Source organism: Phoxinus phoxinus (genome assembly GCF_949152265.1).
Source record: "Phoxinus phoxinus genome assembly, chromosome: 3".
Classification (NCBI taxonomy): domain Eukaryota; kingdom Metazoa; phylum Chordata; class Actinopteri; order Cypriniformes; family Leuciscidae; genus Phoxinus; species Phoxinus phoxinus.
The window spans coordinates 42,358,226-42,381,647 of NC_136878.1; the positions used below are offsets into that span (position 1 = coordinate 42,358,226).

The 23,422-nt window shown below is 39.0% G+C and overlaps 1 protein-coding gene across 1 annotated transcript in view; it reads left to right on the top strand.

Annotated features, from left to right (window-relative positions):
* LOC306995198 (transmembrane protein 47-like) overlaps positions 1 to 17,341 on the top strand; it is a 30,091-nt gene extending 12,750 nt beyond the window's left edge. Inside the window, exon 3 of the mRNA XM_079606563.1 lies at positions 14,967 to 17,341. Within this exon, the coding sequence (XP_079462689.1) occupies positions 14,967 to 15,148 (182 nt within the window). The 3' untranslated portion in view covers positions 15,149 to 17,341. The remainder of the gene's footprint in view (positions 1 to 14,966) is intronic.
* The last annotated feature ends 6,081 nt before the right edge of the window (positions 17,342 to 23,422 follow it).

Sequence of the window (23,422 nt, forward strand, 5' to 3'; positions counted from 1 at the left end):
TGCCATCTGCCCAAATTGAGCTGGGATCAACCAATCGTCGATAGTATAATGCGCTGGAGTCTCAGAGGAGCCAGAGCTGCATCCACGCATATTGTAGAGGTGTGGGGTGATAAACCTAGGCCGAATAGAAGAACCCGATACTGGTATGCTTTGCCCCCGAAAGCAAACCTCAGGAACCTCCTGTGATGAGGATGGATAGATAAGCGTCCTTCAAGTCTATTGTGACAGACCAGTCCTCAGGCTGAGTCTGTGACACAATCATAATTAGTGTAAGCATACTATGAACATGAGATTCTGAAACTTGCTGTTTAATTGACGCAGGTCTAGAATAGGACGCAACCCCCCATCCTCTTTCGGAACAATGAAGTAGCGGCTGTAAAACCCTGACTGTCTGCTGGGAGGAGGAACCCCTTCTGTAGCTCCTTTTTGCAAAAGTGTCAGCACTTCCTGCTCCATAACCAGAGCCTGCTCGAGGTCCACCACTGTGGGGAGGACCCCTAGAAATCTGGGCGGACGAGAACCGAACTGAATTCTGAACCCTTTTCTATAGTGTGCAGGACCCACTGAGAAATATGTGGCAGTAGTTTCCACGCTGCCAGAAATTCTGCTAAGGGCACCAGTCTCTCGAGACTGGCCTCTGGATTTGGTTGAACAGTCACTTCAGTGCCCTGAAGCGGCGAACCGGCAGGGAACAACCGAACTGACCGTTCTACAACCCTCCTCGGAGGATCGCATGGGGACGCTGACACCTCGGTGCCCTGAACGGCGAACCGGCAGGGAACAACCGAACTGACAGCGCTGCGACCCTCCTCAAAGAGTCGCACCCCAGAGGTCGCCGAGGAGAAACGATTTCTCAAAACCATCCCTGCCCCGGAGGAACCCTCAGAAGCCTGATAGCCTCAGCGTCAGGACTTCTTGTCTAAGTTTTATTAGAGATAACGACAGTCCTCAGATCTTGCCTACCTCTAACTATCTTAGTTCCAACGACCCTCCTCAGAGGATCGTTGGAAAAAGCAGGCACCTCGGTGTCCTGAAACGGCGAACCGGCAGGAGAACCGAACTGGCAGCGTTGCGACCCTCCTCAGAGAGTCGCACCCCAGAGGGCGGCGAGGAGAAACGATTTCTCAAAACCGTCCCTACCCCGGAGGGGACCACCCTCAGAAGCCTGCAGCCTCAGTGTCAGGGCTTCTTCTTCCAAGCTATATTAGAGATAAAACAGTTCTCAGATCTTGCGTATCTCTAACTGGCTAGACAGCGATCCACCCAGGTCCCTCTCGATTGTGGATGAGCCCGAATGGCGACGCTCTGTTTTGCAGCACTTTATGCTGCGAGGAGCTTTAGTAGGCTGAGACTGCTCCCGCCCAGCAGTCTCAGGAACATTAGATCGGTGAGGAAGACACCTCTGGAACACGCCGCTGGATAGTTTATATCTTCATTTTGATGAAAGCGAAGCGTTCAGAGAACAGACATATATATTTTTCTTTATTTTTCTTTACATCAGAAAAACGTAATATATATATATATATCACTCCGTAGCCACCAGCAGGAAACAACCGAACTGGCAGCGCTGCGACCCTCCTCAGAGAGTCGCCCCCCAGAGGACGCAGAGGAGAAACGATATCTTGAAACCGTCCCTCCCCCATATAGTTTATCTGTTGCGCGACGCAATTCTCGAATAGCGTCAGTGCTGACTTCCTCACATTCATCCATGTCCTTATATAGTTTACCCACCAATGCTGCCTAATAAAATTTATCTATTGTTTATGATGGCTGGTGGATAACGTCGGGGTACGGATGACGCAGACTCGGGAGAGAGATAGCTAGTAAGCGTCTCTTTAACCCGAGGCACTGTCATACTATGATATTTAATACCCAAAACATTACTTTAGTAGAAGTTTTGGGGATAAACACATAAAATAGAAACTGGTTTATTCCACGATCTCAACTCCTCAGTGTGGAGATAGGAAAAAACGACAATCCCCGACGAGGAGGCTGAGATATAGAGATTTACTTATATTCTCTTTAGCCTACTCTCGTAATGTTCAGCTGGCCAGAAAACATTTTAACTTGGCAATCAGCACAAAATAAAACCTCCTTTTATATGCTCCTCTTTATACAACAGAGTTATAAGCGGACTTATTTATTTATTCATTGAAAACTCACACACATCTGCTTTATTAATATATATATATACATATATCCTTTTTAAACACTAACGATCACCAATTCCTCGGAACTGGAGATCGCAGCACGAGTGTCTCATCCCGGGGAGAAGAAACCGCAGCGCGTGCTTCTCCCTGAGACAAGCCAGTGGATTTAACACGTGAAGGCAGAGATAGGGCGCGCCCGTCTCAAACCTCGCTGTTAGATCCATTTGCGATCCCCGAGATGTGCGTCGCCGCTGTGCCTCTGCAGCAGCTGGACTTGCGCCTCGGGAAGCGCGCACCGAATCGTCCTCCTCGAAGAACGCCCGGCGGGAGCGAGGTGAAACAGATGTCCTCTGCAATACTCAGTCAACCCCCTCGAGAACTGACTGGGTATGCTCTACTCCCAAACAAGCAACGCAAAGCTGATACGCGTCCCCACCCGAGATAACACGAGGGTAGGGAACAACACAACGTTTTGAATTCTTGTTTCTTTTTTTCTCCATAATATATATCTAGATACTGAGACAGACAAACAATAAATAGACAAAGGACAGTAACACAGATCGCACTTGCTGAAGGCAACAAAGCTAGTGTGTTATGATCTCGGGAGTGCTTTATAGCTTCCTGGTCGATGACGTCACCCGCCTATGACGTCTCCCTTTTTCCATTGGACTGATTATACACGTGCTTCACAACGCAATCACGCAAGGCGTTCCCACCGCGTCTCAACGCAGCTCGAGTTCCCTTGAAAGGGAACTATTAATGCTACATTTTATATTTGCGTCCACAGTTTGGTTAAAAAATAATTGCTGTCTGGTCACACTCGGATCTCATTTTATCGGGTCTGTCTCGGGTCAGTTTTTTCTTTAAAAAATAATAATTTATGATATTGTTTGGGTAAGTGGTTTGGCTACAGACCAAATCACAATCCAAGTTCACTGTCTGGAAAATGACAGCATGGACATTCTGCACAATATATCCTTGGAATATGTTCCATGGAAGAAAGTTTAGAGTGACATGAGGCTGAGTAAATTATGACAGAATGTTAATTTGTTTGGTGAATTATTCATTTAGGCATTTATTTGAGCAATTAAAAGGCAGTACAGAATCTGAGGGTTAAAGAATGGTAGGATGTGAGAGAAATTCCTTCCTCTCTGTTTTCCCACCAACCATTACTTAACGCATGAAAAAATGTTCCCTCACCAAAAGCCACCCTCTCCCCTCCTCTCTTTTCCCAGACTTTCTCATTCAGGAGTCTGCCGTTCTCTCGGTTAGCTCTGGGTGTATTCTGCCAGTGTGAGGATTATCCTTATATGAGAGTGCAGGGAAAAGATAGAGAGAGAATAGGGAGGTTAAGGATTTTAAAAGCTGCTTCTGATGTGCCTTGAGCAACGTCTCCAGTGGCTTTGACTTCTAATGCCAGAAAATTACCTTCAGAAACAGCCGACTCCACATCAAATAAAATATGCTCTAAATGAGAGCTCCAGCTCCCATGAAACCCTCACTAGCTATTATATCAGTGTGTGTGGATCTGAATTTGCACTTCAGGAATGCATGTTCCATGTGAGGAATCACATGCTGTTCCAGAACCTCCGTTAGTTTAATCGTAACAATGGGGTAATGGCACTGGGGCAGAGGACATAAGCAATCTGATCTGAGGTCAGCAACCTGTATACTCACTAGAGCACCAACAGAGTACAAAATATTTTTTTTGCCCCACTAAAACCACAACAACAAAAAACAAACCATTCAAGGTCATTAATACTTCATACCAGCTATGAAATTGTTAATATTTTTACCCAAGGTTACACTGTATTTTGATGGTCCACTTTAGACATTCTACTAACTACAAGTAACTTTGCAACTACATGTCAGCTAACTCTCATTGGACTGTTAGGGTTAAGAGGCGGTCACACTACACTTTTCGTTCTGTTGACTTCCATATACTCATGCAAATGCGTCAGACCACAAACGCAAGCTCATGCGAAAAGTTTCGCATTTCCCTGCATTCTAAGTTTATGTTTGGTAAAGACGTCATATCACGACCGTTGCAGTGTCTGAAGACATTTTGCATGCGAAAAGTCTAGAATGATCATGACCATTAGCTGTAACATCAATCTGTCAATGAACCAACGTATACATCTGTAAACACATAGGGCCCTATCTTGCACCCAGCGCAATTGACTTTGTACACCAACGCATGTATCATTCCTATTTTGCACCCGTGCACAGCGGACTTTTCCCTCCACAGACGCACGTCGGTCAATGAACTTGCGCTCGCGGGGGCGGTTCGGCGAAAGGAGGAGGCGTGTTCCGGCGCAAAAGTTCCCTGGTGCTATTTTCCAGTTTTAGAAAGCAATTCCGCCACTGACCAGGAAAAACCCAGTATAAAGACAGTGGCGCATTGTGCTTTAGTCATATGGTATTTTAAGGGTGCGTGCTTGGCCATAATGTAGCGTGTGAACAACGCGCATACACTTTGATTCTCTAATATAAACAGACGCAGCAGTTTTCATTTTTGCAAATCATACATTATTACAAGGACAAATATTAACACACGAGGGAAATCATTGTTGTGTCCGTGAAGATGTGAAAAAAATCTATCTAGATAAAAAAAAAAAATCTAGATTAGGCTACACATTTACCCAAATTATACGCCTGTTTAACCGAAGCTAATTTGGGTGGGTTTCTCCCATCATCCCCAATGTCACTTCTCTGTGTTTTACGGCCCTGACGAGAACGTCGGTCTCCTCGGCTGTGAACTGCTCCTGGCGTGCGCTGGCAAATCCGCCGTTATAATAGCAATCCGCCATGGAACAAGCGCGCCTGCTCTTAAAGGGAATGTGAGAGGACACTCTGATTGGTTTAGTTCACGTTACGCCCAAACCACACCTATGAATAATGAAGCTACTTCAGACCAACCCCTTTTAGATTTGCGCCGGGCGCAAGAGTAATTTATCCCGCCGGGAAAATAGCAACAGCGCCCAAGACCCGCCACAATGTTACTTGCGCTTTGCGCTTTGACACTTGCGTTTCAGATAGTTAAAATAGGGCCCATAACGTTCGTAGCTCACTACATGATGTTTTATTAGCAAGGTTCGGGAGGAACACGTTCTAATGATCAAGCAATCAGGTCATTACAACCAGCTGTCATCAATCAGTAATCAACAGGTCCACTCAATCAGCATGAGTAAAACCTATAAATATACACAGTCGAATCACCCATATTCCTCGACAGTTTTTAGCATCCCTCCACCACCCCATCTCCTCACACTTGCATGGTTATCTTCCTAACCAGAGATGGGGGGAGTACTCTCAGCACGCCACATACGCATAACCGTTTACTCTCTGATCATTCGTAAGTGTGAACTTGTGAATCTAAAGTTACCCTGCCAGTACATACAAAGATAGATCAAAGTGACATTGCGTTAACCAACCATTCAGAAACGCCCTGTTCGAGCCTTAATTGTCGAACTTTTTCGGGGCCGTCATCTTGTTCTGGTTTCCGACTCCGGTTCAAATTGATACGGTTGCACAGATGTGTCCTCAGGGACTCCCGCTGCCATTCTTTCTCCAAAATATACCCTCAACTGTTGTCAAGGCAACACTCCACGTGTGTTGTGTCAAAACGCCCCACAGAAGTGGAGGTGCGGGGTGAGCAAAGCTCATTAGCATTTAAAGACACATGCACTTAAATGGCGTGCTGAAAACAATAGTTTTTGACCAGGTAAAATAAGAGTTTTCTTTCAATTCGAATGAGAATTAATCAGAAGTATATTACAAACGAAGAATCATATTAACTTGTACAAAAATGGCATTATATGACCCCTTTAAACATGGCTAATAATGCAATTGCTGAAAATGTTATCCATCAACTGCTAAGTAACATTTTATGTACTCGCTGTTTTATTTACTCTCATTTGGCAAGTATTAATTTTGGACCAGGAGTACAGCTGTTCTCATTGGAACAACACTCAGTTTACACATGCATCAGTCTTTGAAACGGCTGAAAAAAACTGCTTTCTACTTGCCAACAGTCTTTTGACATTATGTAAGACATATTTCCTCTTATGTAAGACAGTTCTCCTCATTGGTGTACGTAACGCTGTCTAGGAAAACAGAGTTTATGAAGGCATAGAGAGAATAGATGGAAAGATGTTATTTCAGTTAAATAATTTAGTTATTTCAGTGCGATAAGAATAGAGTATAGTCTTTAAAATAAAAGTTCCCAAAGAGGGTTTTTGCACTGATGGAAGAACCATTTTTGGTTCCCCAAAGAACCTTTCAGTGAACAACTCTTAAAATACTGTTTTTGTTTTAAGAACATTTAAAAAAATCTAAAATAACCCTTTTCCACCATAAAGAACATTTTCTGGAATGGAAAAGTTTCATGGATGTTTAAGGTTCTTCATGGAACAATGCCATTGAAGAACTTAATTTTTAAGAGTGGAGAATGAATCTGCCTGTAAGGCGAATTGATACATTGTTTACTCCTGCTATCCTGTCAACTTTTCCATGTCTCTCTCTCTTATACTCCCCATCTCTTAACTTGTTGAAGCCGTAGACTAGTGCAGTGGTTTTCAATCCTGGTCCTGGGGAACCACCTCTCTGCCCATTTTGTCAACCTTAAAGGGTTAGTTCAACCAAAAATGAAAATTAGCCTATAATTTATTCAATTTACTCAAATAAAGTCATCTTAGATGTACATGACATTCTTCTTTCAGACAAATGCAATTGGAATTATATAAAAAAATATATTTAATTATATTACATTACCAAATTTTGTAATGGGAGTGAATGGCTGGAGAAAATTTGAAGCCCAAAAAAGTGCATCCATCCATTATAACAATACTCCACACGGTTCCAGGGGGTCTTCTGAAGCGAAGCCATGGGTTTTGTAAGACATTTGTATAACTTTATAATCTAAAATAACTAGCTTCCGCCAGACGACCATACGCATACTAGGCAAGTCGACTTGCGCCACAAGAATTACAAACGCATGTATGATGTAGTAGGAGTATCGTGCCTAGACGCCTCTCGCGGCTGTGCAACAAACTGAAGCTCCTCTATATAAAAAATCCTCCAACATTTATCTTAAAAATGGCTAATTCGCGACCAGTGTTTTGTTTTGCTCTTTCCCCTCAGCTTCCACGTTCGTCATTGCGCTGTGCGTCAGGTCAGGGGTTAGTCTTCCACAGTAGATCGATGCGTACGGTCGTCTGGCCAATCCAAACTTTATGCTAATTGTCAATCATCTTTGACGATAGTGGTCCTGACAAAATTGTGGTCCTGAAAAAATTGTGGAACTGTTTTCTTTTAGTTAGAAGTAAAATGCTAAACTGTCCATAATGAACACAGACAGTTTTCATTCACTGTATTGCAGAAGAAAGTCACAGGTTTTTAATATAAACTGTTTTGCCCCAATTTTTGTGCCATGACTGTGGGGGTGAAAACATTTATGATACAGCCATGCGCATTTACTACCCCGCCTCATTCTAGAGTTGAATGCGGAAGAGGACTCTACAAGCCTCAGAAGCACTGGTATAGGAAGGACTTTTAACTGAGAAGCACCTAAAATGTGCAGAGCGATGGGTTCCTAGGACCAGGGTTGAGACCCACGGGTCTTGTAGCCAGTGCACATGCTCAGACAGGATGAACAGTGATGCCTATATGAAAAACGTGTAATCCCCATCTCAATGGTTTTCTGTATAAAGGCCAATTCACACGGCACCGGCAGACAGCAACAGACACTCCGTCAGGTTTGGTCGGATCAGTGTGTTACCCCTTCAGCATCTGTCGGCTCTCTTTTTTGCAAATCAAACATGTTGAATCACCGTTTGTTGGTCTTTGGATGTCTGAGAAGTGACATACTGTAATCTGGTGACTGTCGGCATTGACAGTGTAAATTGGCCTTTACATTGTAAATATAAAATACTTAAAGGCCACAAAATATATGTATCTGCATTTATTAATTTTGTATAATTGTTTTTGAATATATTATGAGTTTAATTTATCTTGCTTGTCTAAAATTAAAGTATAAAAACAGTACAGTAAAAAAAGAGACATTCGGTTGGTATGTTGTGACTGGGAATGTTGTTACGGCTGCATTTTCTTCACCAGCTGTAATTGCTTTCCGGCCTTATGTGGATAAAAGTCTACTTATGGAGTGTGTGTGTGTGTGTGTGTGTGTGTGTGTGTGTGTGTGTGTGTGTGTGTGTGTGTGTGTGTGTGTGTGTGTGTGTTGTTTCATGTGCAAAAAAGAAAGGAAGCTTTATTTGTGTTAGTCTTGGAAATGTACACGCTCACAGACAAACATATTAATTTGTTTGGTAGGAAGAATACGGATGTATCTTTGGTGAAAATAAGTTCTTTTTATGCGAATTTGTATTTTACCTAGACAGTCCAAATTTCCAACTTCTTACTTGGAAGAGTGCAGTGATGGGCAACTTGTTTTATAACTTGGAAACTTGGAAGACTTTGCCAAGATGCAGATGTATGATGTCACATTGAACATGGAACAGCCAGGGAGATGTACACAGTTGAAATAAAAATGTACTGTTTAAACGCATAAAATGCATCAAAGTCAACATTTCCAGATGTGTTCAATATTTTACACCTAGACCAAGTGTTTTCATTGGTCTCATTTCTGCGATTTTTCATTCATGACTGTTCAGCACTTTGTGTCCTTTACTTTATTCACTCCACCCACACACTCATTCACTTACTACATGCCTAACTTACTTTACACACACACACACACACACACACACACACACACACACACACACACACACACACACACACACACACACACACACACACTGACAAGGTTTTAGTATGGCTTCATGTGCTGTTCTGAATCTGAACGCCGGACTAGATTTAGTTGTATCCGACCCAGCCAAATGTAACCATGACGCTTGTGTAAACAAATATTTATTGTTATACTTTCGTCCTGTTCATTTCTGTAAACTCTACTGGTGAATTGAGCTGTCATGGTCAGCTCGGCATCTTTTCACAGCATTTATTTTAGTTGTGCAATGACTTAATTTCCTCTTCATTCATTGTGTAATCTCCCTTAAGATGACATGTGAAGTCACAAGGCACTGTTGTTGAATAGAACATATCCCAGAACATTTTAGTCAGAACATTTGACTCACAAACCATATCCCTTCCTTTTTTGGAAAAACAGGATGCGAATGAAAGTGCGTATATTTCTGGAGGAACAACATCGCACATAGAGGAATGTGTCCCATAACAGTTTCGGCATTCCATGCATTTTTGGGGGAAGTGAAGTTGGGCTTTAATATCCTGTTCTGATATAAAATGTGAGGTAAATATCCTCAAAAGCATGATATTGATCTATCTGTTCCCTTTCCTGTGGCACTGCGTCAGTGGGTGGGAATGATATCCATTTAGATAACTGACATCCATGAATGAATTTAAACATACTGTTCTCTACAGCTCTTTTTTTCATTTTTTTATATTTTTTTATGACCATGTAAATTATTACTCAAAGACTTGAGTCTTTATGTGAGCCAATTGCAGATTGATTCACTGCGTTTCTGTGGCGATTTCAAGACATTGCTGAAATATTAATATAAGTACCATACATTATTATGGTTTTTATTTGATTTGGGTCAACGTTTTCTTCAGACACTAGAATGAGTCTTACTAATTTTATTTGCAATTCAACTTCCCAACCTTGAAATAATTTTACTTTCCCTTAACTGCTTTTCAAACGTTTAAACTGTATGTGACAACTGTACCACGGCATGTATTTATTACAATCTCATTTATATTCTATTAACTGTCTCCAACAAAACGTCAACCTTACAAATGTTGGCAAATCCATTAACTAGATCTTCATTCTTATACTGCCTGGGGACTTATTAAAAACCTGCGCACCCTGATGGCTGGAAATGTCATAAAGCTAGACAGTCGGATTGGAACTTGAATTTTTTGTGTGTATGTATCAGACAATGAATAAATTAGTCTGAGACCAAGACCTTTGGAATAGGATAGTTCCAGTTTGTTTGGCTTGGAATGTTGGAATGTCCACTCAACCCCTTCAAAGAATGTCAATGTAATTTCTTATTAGAAACATAAAGACCATGTGTTTCTTTGTTACATTACTGTCTGTCTCCTATCTCAGATTAATATGCAGAGACTTGAGTCTTTAAGTGAGCCATTGATTCACAGAGTTTCTGTGGCGCTTTCAAGACATTTCTCTGGGATGCATCTCCTGTACAACAGCGTAACACACTGCTTAACAATCATAGTAGGATTCATTTGTGTATGATCCCTTTACCACTCTACAGATAAAGCGTTGTTGGGATAATTTTGGTTTCGCGTATCTACCCCGAAGTGATCAAATTCTGTCAAAAATGTTTTAAGGCCAGACAAGTAGTTTTAGGCATGGTTTGTAGGGAATTACAAACCTGCGCACATATATTCAATATGCACATAACTATATTAATTCTTAATGCGCACGTGAGCGCCATCAGTGTTTCTCACAGGTTCGCGTTTAAAGTCTGTGTAGAGAGAACGATGTCGTCTTAGCGGTAAATAATAACTAATGATCCTTGCGACGGAAGTGAATAAATCAAAACTAACTTTAGCTGGAAAATATCTTTATTCAAGAACAAGAATCTACATTGTTAAAAGCGCTATAAATGAAGATGACTTGACTTGACTGGAGAAGTGCTAGTCAATGTTTTCCAAAACCGCTATTTGAACCACATTGGTTCAACAGTTTAAAACTGGCATTAATGATGTCGTGCTGGTGCTGAAGTAACACTTTATATTAAATGCCTTTTACTGTGTACTAACATTTAAAGTAATCATTTGATACAATGACTAATTGTGTACATGTATGTACAGTGAAAATAAATGGTGTAGGATTTACTTTAAAAACAATTTTCACTCAGAATATCCTGGTAAATTTCACAAGTAATTACAAAAAAAAACGCAGATAATACATTGAATTAAATGTGAAATTTTGAAGTAGAAAGAGAACTTTCTTTTGAAACGTACTCCAATAATCATATAAATCTTATAATCAGTATAGTTTTATTTACAACTTTGAAAAAAAAAATTCACGATGCATTTAAATTGCACTACATATAAGAATTCCTGCATGTAATTACAAGTTGCACACCTAATATAAAGTGGGATATGCTAATTATCAAGCACCCCCCTTTTTTTTAATAGACATGAAAATACACATTCCGAACTTAAATGGTTGTAATTCAAGAATGCTTTGGAATATAGATGTAAGATTGGTCTTGTTTTTAAGAAGCCACTTGGCAGATTTTTGTAGAAGTGAAATAAATTAAGACAGTTAAACAGAAAAAAAGTTATAGAAGTTTGAGTTTATGAAAATGTACATTATTATTCATATTTTATATAAAATATATATTTTTAAAACCTGGTGGACTCTAAAACTGCAAAAAAATCAAAGGCAAAAATCTGAACAAGTTGTGTTTCAAATTTTAGGTTGATATCTCAAAAAATAAGCTTTCAGTGAGATTTTGTTTGGGCGCAGTACCCAACTTTTCCACTAGTTGACATTACTGCCCATATAAGGGCGCCTCCATTTCCATATGTTGTTTGAGTGATCTGATCATCTGAACCATTATTTTTACAATTTTCATACAATTTATGAAGTAGATATCCTATTCAGAAGTAGTATTGGAAGATTTTGAAATGAATTCAACCTCTAAGAAACATAAAAAGAACACATGTGCATTATAGCTCGCTGCCACATCACAACTGGTGAATCTATTATTTTTTTCTTTATATTTAAAACATTTTCAGACCTTTTTTTCTAAAACAATTGAATGGAGGCTATCTTGGCATGAAAACAAACTGAGGTTTCTACCATTCTTTCATGATTTTTCATGTTCATCACTATTTCAAAATAAAGGTCTGAACACGCCTTAGGAGTTGAAAATATTCCTGTTGCAAATTGATTTAAACTAGAGATTATAAGCTTTCAAATGATATATAGTTTGTCAGGATTAGTTTAGGTTTAGTATATTACTGTTTTAAAAATGTAATGGCTGTGCCAATAAGCAAGTTAATTTGGAGAATTTTGTACAAGAAAAAAATATGAGACATTCCCATTTATGTGCACATTGTATGAGCTGTATGTAGTCAGATCTTTTTACTGTTTATGGATATTTGTTGGAACAATGATTTTGGGGGAAAACTGAATCATTGACCTATGTTGGCAATGCTGTAACTTGTGACCAGTTGGCTAATGACGCTTTTTGGGAATGCAGCCCGACACAACAACATTGGCTCAACCTATACATTTGGTTGAAGGGCGTTCTGTTTGGTCATGCCGCACAGATGTGTGCAGATGTATCAAGCTATCTTACTTGTTGATTTCGAAAGCTGTGTGTTATTCTGAGATCGGGTTTGTTATAGTCTGTGGTTTTATTAGCATATTTATATGAAACAAATTCATAGGAGCTTAACAGTATATTACTCAGCAGCACCAAGAAGCTGTTTCAGTCTCGCACAGAGAAGCAGAGGAGTGTGAGGAGACCCTGAGGGAGTGTGTGTGTGTCAAGCTGGCAGGTCTTCTACACACACTGTGCCAGACCCTGCAGCATGGTAGCATGCACAATTTCTCTCATTAATTTGTTGTTTACAGAGGGGGACTTGCTAACTCAAACAGGAATTGAGTTCTGTCCTCTGTTTATTTGATTGACATGATCTTTTCCAGTTGTAACTTTTCTGGCTGATTGCTTATTAGTGCTTCTATCTTCTATCTCTATCATTATTGCACATACTTAGGCATAGACATTACACAAACCTCCAACCCAAAGAATCAGACGTTGACATGTGGGTCATTTACTTATAGATTTATGCATTTGGGAGACATTTTTAACTAAAGCACCTTGCATTGAATTTAGTATATTAATTAATAAATGAATTAAAATATGCATTCATATATTTAAGAATACATTAAAATCTGATTTACGGTTCATACAGACAGGAATTTGAATACACCTGTTTTATGATTATCATGTTTTCTTTTGTGACCTGAAAATTATTATTATTATTATTATTTTTGTTCTGTGGCATAAGGTAAAAAATGGCAGGGTGATAAAATCAAAATGGAGAGAAAAATCTCATTAAAATATAGAAGATAGTAGAAGAAAACAGAGACCCCTGCACACCCTGAAGGTAAATGAGTCTCTTAAAGTATTGGATAATTAGACCTTTTTTATGACAAGGCAAGGTCATTTCAGGTTGTACAATGTCATGTGGGTATTTGTGGAAAATACTTTTTTCTTTAAATTACGTGCAGATGACTCTATCTCTTGCACCAGATGCCCACAAATTAATTAGCACCTCATACTTGCATTCGTTACAGAACAGAACTTTGGCTGACTTAACAAAAAGCTCTATCTAACACTTACAAAGAATTAAGAATGCAGCTGCAACAATGTTTGAGGAATCATATCACCTCACTTAAATTACCCCACACACTACTTGTTTCTTACAGAATTGATTTTAAAATCCTAAAATTGATTTCATACTGCTTCTGCATACCTTAGCAATATGATTACTAAATATAATCCTGCTAGATCACTCGGGTCATTGAATGGCAACTTGCTTGTACCGAAAGCATGGCTAAAAAGTGGGAACTGAGCACTGCTGTTAGGCATTTTGGCAAAATAATTGTTCTTTGAGATTTTAGCATTAATTAATTAAAATATTAAGGAGGATCTATTATGCTTTTTTCACATTTTCAACTTTCTTTAGTGTGTAATGTTGTGTAATTGTCTGCAAAGTCACAAAGAACTCCAAAGAAAGTTATTCTCATCAGTGCGCACTGTAACTCACTGAAACACCTCCATTGTAGTCTTGAGTTTTCTTTCTTTTTGTGTCACAATATCGCTTGTTTAAATAATTCCAGCCCAAGGCATACCCGCAAAATAAAATTGCAAGGACTGGTTGAGTTGCATTAGTAGTTTGTTGAAACTCGTGGTTATAAGGGGCGTGACAAAGCGGATGACCAATCACAACCCACTGGTCCAGTCGACCAATCAGAGCACACTGCGCTTTTCAGAAGGAGGTTCTTCATAGATACAGGAGCTAAACCGTTACTGACTGACTGGGATGAGAGGTGCTGCAACAATCATATGTTAAAACACTTTTTTTAAAAAAAAACTTTAAGCATGAAAACATATTCTAGTAGTCTCCAAAAATCAAGACTTTGAAAATGGGCATAACATGGCCTCTTAAATTGAACATTTGTGTATTTCATGTTACAGCTATTTTATAAAAGCAATAAGCCACACTGGGGTGTTTTACAGTAATTTTACCATGATAAAGAGGTTTAGGCTCTGCTTCACATTAATCCTATCAACACCTTGTAATTGGCTTAAAATCACTGTTACACATAACTTCTTGTTACTTATCGCTGTGTTAAGTCGCAGTCACACTAGACTAATAACAAATAATAAATCCATAATGTAAAAATATACAATCTACTCCACTTACTGCAAAAAATGTGTGTTCTTTTAATTCAGTCGAGAGGTCGTGCCGTCACTTATTGATCTTCTATTAGTCACACAACTTCCCGTGATACGAGGTTTTCCAGGTCTGCAATTGCAGATTGCAGGTCAGGGTTCACCAAACTTGAACTTTGGATTGCGCTTTACTGCAAAACTTCTTTGCATGAGCTTGAGTTCCCTGTCTGCAAAATTTACATGCGTATGAATGGAAGTCAATGGAATGAAAAAAGCAGTGTGACCACCCGTTTATGTATTTATTCTGATATGTTGTCTTTTTCTCTTGCAGTGGTCCTCCAGGCGTGTGCTCTGGTTCTCTACCCGATCAAATTCATTGATGGCAAAGTCTTGCAAACGTATCACGAGTTCAACTGGGGCTACGGGCTGGGCTGGGGCGCCACCATCTTCATGCTGGGAGGAGGAATTTTATTATGCCTCAGAACAGACATATATGAAGATGCCATGTACTAAGGGCTCCAATACATGATCATGCTCACTCAGTAGACTCCAACACTATATCTGTCAAAGCAAGCAAGTAACCAATCTCTATTATATACAGAACAGGATACCTACATGCAGAACACTCACAACACATATAAACGTTACAACCCCATGTCATGAGAATTCATAAATCTCCACTCCCTACACCTAAACCTTAGAGGGGAAGAGACCATGCACATTCATATGAATTTGCTAAATAATACTTGTCATGGGACTGTGTTGGCTGCTTCCCAATGCACATGCTTATCCTATGCATTGTTTGTCATTATTGGCATCAATAGTTCCATGAAGCGAGTTTAACATCCATGGAACCTTTCCATTCCACAAAAGGTTCTTTATAGTTGAAAAGGGTTCTTTAGATTATTGAAGTATTCTTCACACTAAGAAAAAAAAAAAGGTTCTTTTAAGATGGGTACTGAAAGGTTATTTTGGGGATCCAAAAATGATTCTATAGTGCTATGGCATCACTTTTGGAACATTTATTTTTAAGAGTGCTAAATTCTTCTTTCCACTTAAAGCTGCAGTCCAACTAAGGGGAAAAAAAGCGCGAAAAAAATCGCGCTGATTAAATCTAACAATCGCTTATCATATCACGTCAAACCGTGCAAATTTTACTTTGTTCTCAAATTGTTAATGGCAACAATATCAGCATTGCGTGACTAGATTTAATGCCCTTCTGATATTTATCCTTGTTTTCGCATCGGCCTGGTTGCAGTCTCTTTTTTTCTGTAGCCACTCCGAAGTCTTTTGCATTTTACAGCGGGTGAATCTCCAGTTGTCACTGGTGATTGTGGTTTGAACCTTTCTGTATCCGCCATCAAATTGATACGTTTAATTATATCAAGTGTTTTGAGAAAAGGCTATAAACATCCTCACACGCAATATAGCTTACTAGCCAGGACATCTTCTTTATGTGTACAGATGTGACATAATGACGCAAAGACATGCTTGAATTTCCCGTGGAAATCCACCAGTACCACTGGAATTAACAACATTATTACAAGCTTACCGTTTTGAATCGAGCTAGGCAATGATTAAGGCAAGCAGATAGTTTTGAACACTGGCTGGTTATGTACTTGCTCAAATATGTATAACCCAAAAAAGTTACGAACTGCAGCTTTAACCTTTAGAATCATACATTTAAAAATGGCTATTGCTATTGCAACCTTGACAAATTTCTACAACTGGAACTCTGAAACGAGTCATCACAAACGCCTCTGTTTCCATTTTGCAGTTGGCGCTAATGCACACTTGGAAAATCCACTAGAAACAGTGTGCAGTCAGGGAACCCTTTACTCTTCAAAAGAAAGATTCTTTATTGGCATCACATTCATGGAACCTTTCCATTCCACAAAAGGTTCTTTATGATTCTTTTAAAAACTGGTCACTGAAAGGTTCTTAAGGGAACCAAAAATGGTTCTTCTATGGCATCGCTATAAAATCCCCCCTTTAAAATCGATATATTTAAGATTATTGGTGCTAATTTTATACTGTTTTTAATGTACTGTTTTGGGACATACTGTAGTATTCTAGGACAGATAGTATGTGAATTGGGATGCAGCCATTTACAAGTACACACAATCTAGTATATTACATATACAAGTACGTATTACTCAGTTGCTCATGTACAGTGTAAAGGCCTAAAATGAGCGTGATGGGCTGTTACTACAAGCTTCAGAACAGATGAAGTATGAAGAAAAATTGTGAACTGGACTGCAAGGATTCAGAGTGTTAACATTAAATGTCCTGATGGACATTTAAAGAAATGGGTCTGTGCCCTTTTAACCATTTCAGCAGCATATCCCATGGACCTCCTTCCATAAGGAAGGAAAAGTAATGGAGCAAGTTCTCGAGGAATTGTTTTCTTTATGAAAAAACATACAGTATATAGTGGCTTTTACCATTTTGTATATTTCTTGTGTTGCGCTATCTGATAGAGAACATATCATCTTGTTAAGTGTTTATAGTATTCAGATGTTTGGATTTAAAGGATATATATTTTATGTCATGTTGTTTGATATTTGCGGTTTTTGAAATACTAAATAGATTTGGGGGAGAAGACCTTTTACCTGAGCTTTACAGCTCAAACATATCAGTTTCCTTTCTCCGTTTTAAAATAGAACAATAAAACATACTGTTGAAAAAAAAACAGACTCCACTCTCAATTGACTCCAGTTGTTTCATGTTAACATGTTGCTAAGAATGCAATACGCAAATATTGATTTATTAGACTGAACTTATAAATATTTTTTTCTGCATTGAATGAGACCGATTTGGTATCAACATTCACTGTCAAACAAATTGGTTAAATTTAACATGATTACAGCTATCCAAAATAAATAAATGACAAGTTACTATTTGTAATAGTTACAATAGTTTAACAGCAGAATAACAATCTGAGGTCACAAATATTGACAAAATGTTTTTGATTCCAGTTTTGGATTCAGATTAGACCAATCTATTGGAAACCAGTCAGTATCTGGTGTGACCACTATTTGCCTCACGCAGTGCAACACATCTCCTTCGCATAGGGGTGATCAGTTGTTAATTGTGGCCTGTGAAATGTTGGTCCACTCCTCTTCAATTGCTGTGCGAAGTTGCTGGATATTGGCGGGATCAGGAACACGCGGTCGTCCGGGGAGTATGCTGGCCATGCAAGAGCTGGGATGTTTTCAGCTTCCAGGAATTGTGTACAGATCCTTTGCAACATGAGGCAGTGCATTATCATGAGCAACATGAGGTGATGGTCGTGGATGAATGGCACAACAATGGGCCTCAGGATCTCATCACGGTATCTCATTCAAAATTCAAAATGCCATCAATAAAATGCACCTGTGTTCGTTGTCCATAACATACTCCTGCCCATACCATAACCCCACCACCACTATGGCCCACTCGATCCACAACGTTGACCTCACCCACACGACGCCATACACGCTGTCTGCCATCTGCCCTGTACAGTGAAAACCGGGATTCATCCGTTAAAAGAACACCTCTCCAAAGTGCCAGAAGCCATCGAATGTGAGCATTTGCCCACTCAAATCGGTTACGATGACGAACTGCAGTCAGGTCGAGACCCCGATGAGGACGACGAGCATGCAGATGAGCTTCCCTGAGTCGGTTTCTGACAGTTTGTGCAGAAATTCTTTGGTTATGCAAACCAATTGCCTCAAAACCTGCGACATCTGTGGCATTGTGCTGTGTGATAAAACTGCACATTTTAGAGTGGCCTTTATTGTGGCCAGCCTAAGGCACACCTGTGCAATAATCATGCTGTGTAATCAGCATCTTGATATGCCACACCTGTGAGGTGGATGGATTATCTCGGCAAAGGAGAAGTGCTCACTAACACAGACTAAGACAGATTTGTGAACAATATTTGAGAGAAATAGGCCTTTTGTGTACATAGAAAAAGTATCTGAATTCAGCTCATGAAAAATGATGGCAAAAACAAAAGTGTTGCGTTTGTAATTTTGAAGGATATATGGAATCCCTCTTTCTGGCTCTCTTGAGTACGCAGTTAAGTAGTTAGTTATGCAGGTAGGTATCTTAATACGTTTCAGTGTTTGATTTTAAGGATATTTTGTTATTGTTGTACAATAAACTATATGGTACAGTACAGTTTTGGGTTGCCTCTTATGGATTTTTTAACGAAGCCGGTTAATGTATTTTAGTATTTACCACACATATAAATGCAAGCTTTAGCATGTACAAACCTGTCCTGGAGTTCCCCCACCACTGCACATGTTGTATGTCTCCCTCATCGGACACAGTCACACCCAATTCAAGTCGTGCGATCTCTACTAATGAGCTGATGACTTGACTCGAGCATGTTAGATGAGGGAGAGACACTAAATGTGCAGTGCTGGGGGTCTCCTGGACAGGTTTGAGAAGCTCTAGAAGGTCAGTCTGTCACTTTTGCCACTTCCCCCACCACTGGTTCCCACATCCCGGAATAGCCACTGTTAAAGGAATGTAACACTCCAAATATGAAAGGGCCATTTATAAAGCAGGTGTTGGGGTGAGGATGTGGTTAGCCTCTAGTAACAAACTTACACTGTTTTCCTCTTAATTTCTCTTCCCTTACTTTGTGAGAAAAGATTAAACATTATCTTGCCTGAACAACTTAATAAAGTACAGAAAGTGAAAAACTGACATCCAATTACAAGCGAGATCCAAAAATGGGTACATAAAGGCTGGAGCTTCAGGCTGGTGCTGTAATGAGCTGCCAGGATATTGAAAGTGCTTCCTCAGGCCTTCTAATAGCACTTCTATTGTAGTGGACAAAAGCAGCACAAATAGTGGAATGAAACAACAGCATATTAATCATTTGCTCGCTGCATAATTATGAGAATCTCTCCTCATATGAACCCAGCAGCCTTACTACCCAGCTAAACCTCATAACACATACATACCCTGACACTGAGATGACTTTCGTTCATCTTAGGAACACAAATGAAGATCTTTTTAATGAAATCTGAGAGCTTTCTGTCCCTCCATTGACAGCTACTGTACGCAACTAACATTTGAAGTTTACAAGGAGATCATAAAACAAATCCATATTGAGCGGTTTAGTCCAAATTTTCTTAAGACTCGATCGCTTTATATGATATATGACAGATTGAATTTAGGATTTTATTCACATTTAAATATTTGATCAGTGAACATAAACAGAAGCTCAACCGAACCTGCTTGACACGCTAGAACAAACCTCATTGGTTCTTGCAGAAGTTTAAACGTGATGTGTAACGAGAATGATCCTCATTGGTTCTCGCACGTCAAATGAACATGCTTGAGCTGACGTTGGTGAATGTGAGTTGATGAATGTCTCAAATGCCTAAATTCAATCTGTTGATCATATAAAGCGATTGTGTCTCTTCAGAAAATGTGTACTAAACCGCTCAATTCATATGGAGTATTTTATAATCTCTTTTTGAAGCATCAAAGAAAGCTCTCAGATTTCATCAAAAAGATCTTTATGTGTGTTCCGAAGATGAAGAAAGTCTTGCCGACATGAGGGTGAGAGATTACTGACAGAATATTCATTTTTGGGTGAACTATCCCTTTAATTGTCTTTTTTTATATAGGCTACCATAGCTATATTCACAATATATCACAACATATTGAATCTCATTGCTTAAATACATCCCAAATTTCACTTCATTGCAACATAACGGTTTGTTCACACCAACAGTGAATTTGTTGTGAATATTCGCTGTGAAGAGGAATTGAATGTATCGATGTGGAATGATTCACACAGCGAATCAACATTTGTTTGACTATAGGCTACAAAACGATTTTCTTTCAGAGAGTAGGGCATCTGACATGTCCTAAAAAAAAACGCAGTGCTTCAAAGCTCATTTCCCTACTAAATCAACTGTGATAAACAATTCCATGGCAAAGGAAAGAAAAATATATGGTAAATGTAGCATTGTTAGTCACATGCAGTGCACCGTCAGGCCTGTGATGTTGATGTGTGACTGAGGTGGTGCTAAAGTTTTCCGAGACTGAATTAAATGGCTCACTAGGGATGTTTTCCTGTGGTTTCACAGACTCATTTACCATCTCCAACTGGTTTCAGTCGCACACTGAGATGGGCTGGTTTGATACCATGAATATACATATTTACATGGTTGAGGGAAAACAATAATGGCATTCATACAGCTTGGCTGGGAGTTAGGAACGAAAAAGAGAAAATGACACAGTCAGAGAGAATAAATAAAACATGTGAGTAAAAGACAGAATGAGAGCAATGAAAAACTAAAGGAGGTAGATGGAGTGTGGGAATAAAGCTGAGGTTGGATAAGGAAATATTTCAACATTGAGCCTCCATTTTAGCCTGTGCCCAGATGAACACTGTTCACTGCTTTTATCTTATGAGAATTCTCCTTGGGCGAAGGCATCTGAAACATTTATTGTCTGGATTTGCGGTTCAATGCCATTGCAGTTCTTGGCTCTATTCATAAGGGGAATGTTTTAATTAGTTACACAGATAGTTCAATCCATAAAAAAAAAAAAAAAAAAAAAAAAACCTGACATTACTCTTGTCACTTCTGATCCACTTATTGTTACAACTCCAAACATTTTTCAGTTCAAGCTGCTATTTTTCATACAACAAAAGCATATAATCACAAGCGACTGACAATTTATTACATTTCACTTGTATTCCAGGGTTTAAAGAATTGAGAGCGCAGCCAAGGTGAAGATCTTCTGCAAGTAGCAAGTTACATTTTAAACTTATCCTCTCAAGACTTGACTCAACAGAAAAATAATAAATAAACCACCCTACATTGTTGTTTTTTGGTCTGTTGGCTGGTTTTAAATGGATTTTGTACACTTTCTAGCTATTTAGGTTGGGGGGAGAGTTGACTGCCCAGTTGAACATCGTCTTAGATGGTCTTCCAGACTGGTGAAGCTGGTCAAACTAACTTTTAGGCTGGTTTACATGTTTTTTCAGCATGTGAAATATAGCACACAAGCCATATAGAATACTTTTACAGTTCCTTAATAAAAGTCATGCCATTTTTAAATGAAATGAATATGAGTAAGAACATGTGTTTATAACTTAGAGAACCTTGACAGAACATAGCCATAGTTCGTAAGCTGAGAGTATGGACGCTTGTTTGAGTTTATATCGCACAAATTTCAAGTTCATAGCTCAGAATTCTGAGGGGGAAAACAGAAATGTGAGATATAAGCTTGGAATAGCAAGAAAAAAGTCAGAATTGTGAGATAAAAACTCACAATTAAAAAAGGTAATTGCGAGTTTTTATCTCACAATTCTGACTTTTTTTAATCAGAATTGTTGAGTTATAGGAGATAAAAAGTCACTATTACTTTTGTTTTGTTTTTATTCCATGGCAATAACAAGCTTCAATACAAATTCCATACATTTTTTTTTTTTTTTTTTACAGTGTATCAAGTTAAATTCTGTGAATTAAAATTAATTCTGTCTGAAATACAACATGTTCCTGGAAACAACATTCCAATCAACCAGTCAGATTTGAACAAACGGCTCGTTTGGACTACAAGGCATTTTTTCCAGGCTTTATAGTCACAATGTTACTCATTTAAATAATCCCTGCCCACGGAATACGCAAAAAAGGGGGCAGAGGCCTGGCTGAGCTGCATTAGAGAAGATAGTGTTGTTTGTTATGTCAAAGAGATGTTTTTTTTTTCCACCCCTTTTCCAAAACTTGTTTATTTGACCTTCCTAAAGCTGACAAACTTAGAGTGGTTAAAACACTGTTCCTGAACATTACAACCCCAATGTGTATCTGTAAAATCTGATCATTTTACAGAGAAGATCTTCCAGAACCTAAGAGAGTACAATGCAGGCTTCTCCTAATATGTTGTTTTTGAATCACAACTTGTAAGAATGTCTTTTTATTTGTGGTTGCGTTTTCTATTAACAGTCCCAATTTTTTGTTGTTTTATGTTGTTGCTACGATGTAAACAAAGGGCTTTTCTTCCGCTCACCTGCTAGCCAACATTAGTGTTGATATAGTGTTTACTGTAGCTTTTGTAAGACTGTTCACTGCCCCTTAGGAAAATTAACCATGGTTTTGTAATCGATTACTGTATTACCTTAGTTTTCTGACATGTCTCATGATTAGATGGCGGATAACATTGTATCTAATCTAATGTGTAAGAAAATGACACAAAAAAAAAACTCACCACTCTGAAACGTCCTGTGAAATCCGTGCTTGCAAAGTCTGTGCATGAAATCTTCTTGTTTGTTAACACTCTTCAGTCTTGAATCAGCCTTAAATTGGTATGAAATTTACGCCATCCTTAATATATATATATATACCTGAGCAGATGAAACTCAGTTATGGAGTGGTGTGACATTTCCCAAACACGTGCTATGTGGTGCCAATTACAACACACTGAGCCAGTTAACCAATCATAGCACATTTTGTATTTTGGAAGGATTGAAATTGGAACTGTTCGGTGCGTTCGAGCCAGACTGGGTAGAGAAGTGCTATAATAATGTAAAATATGTAAAAAATGTGAATCGTCCTTGTCCTTTTTTGAACAATCAAGCATAGAAGCATATTCTAGTACACCCTAAAAACAAAACCATGACTTTGTAAAAGGGTATAAGGACCTCTTTAAAGGAGAACTCCGGTCAATTTTAACATTGAGCTCATTTTTTTGTAAATTTTGAGTGCTGTCAATACAGAGAACAACGACAAAAATCGGTGTTTCCTACACCGTGTTATCTTCTTTTTAAAATTTGGA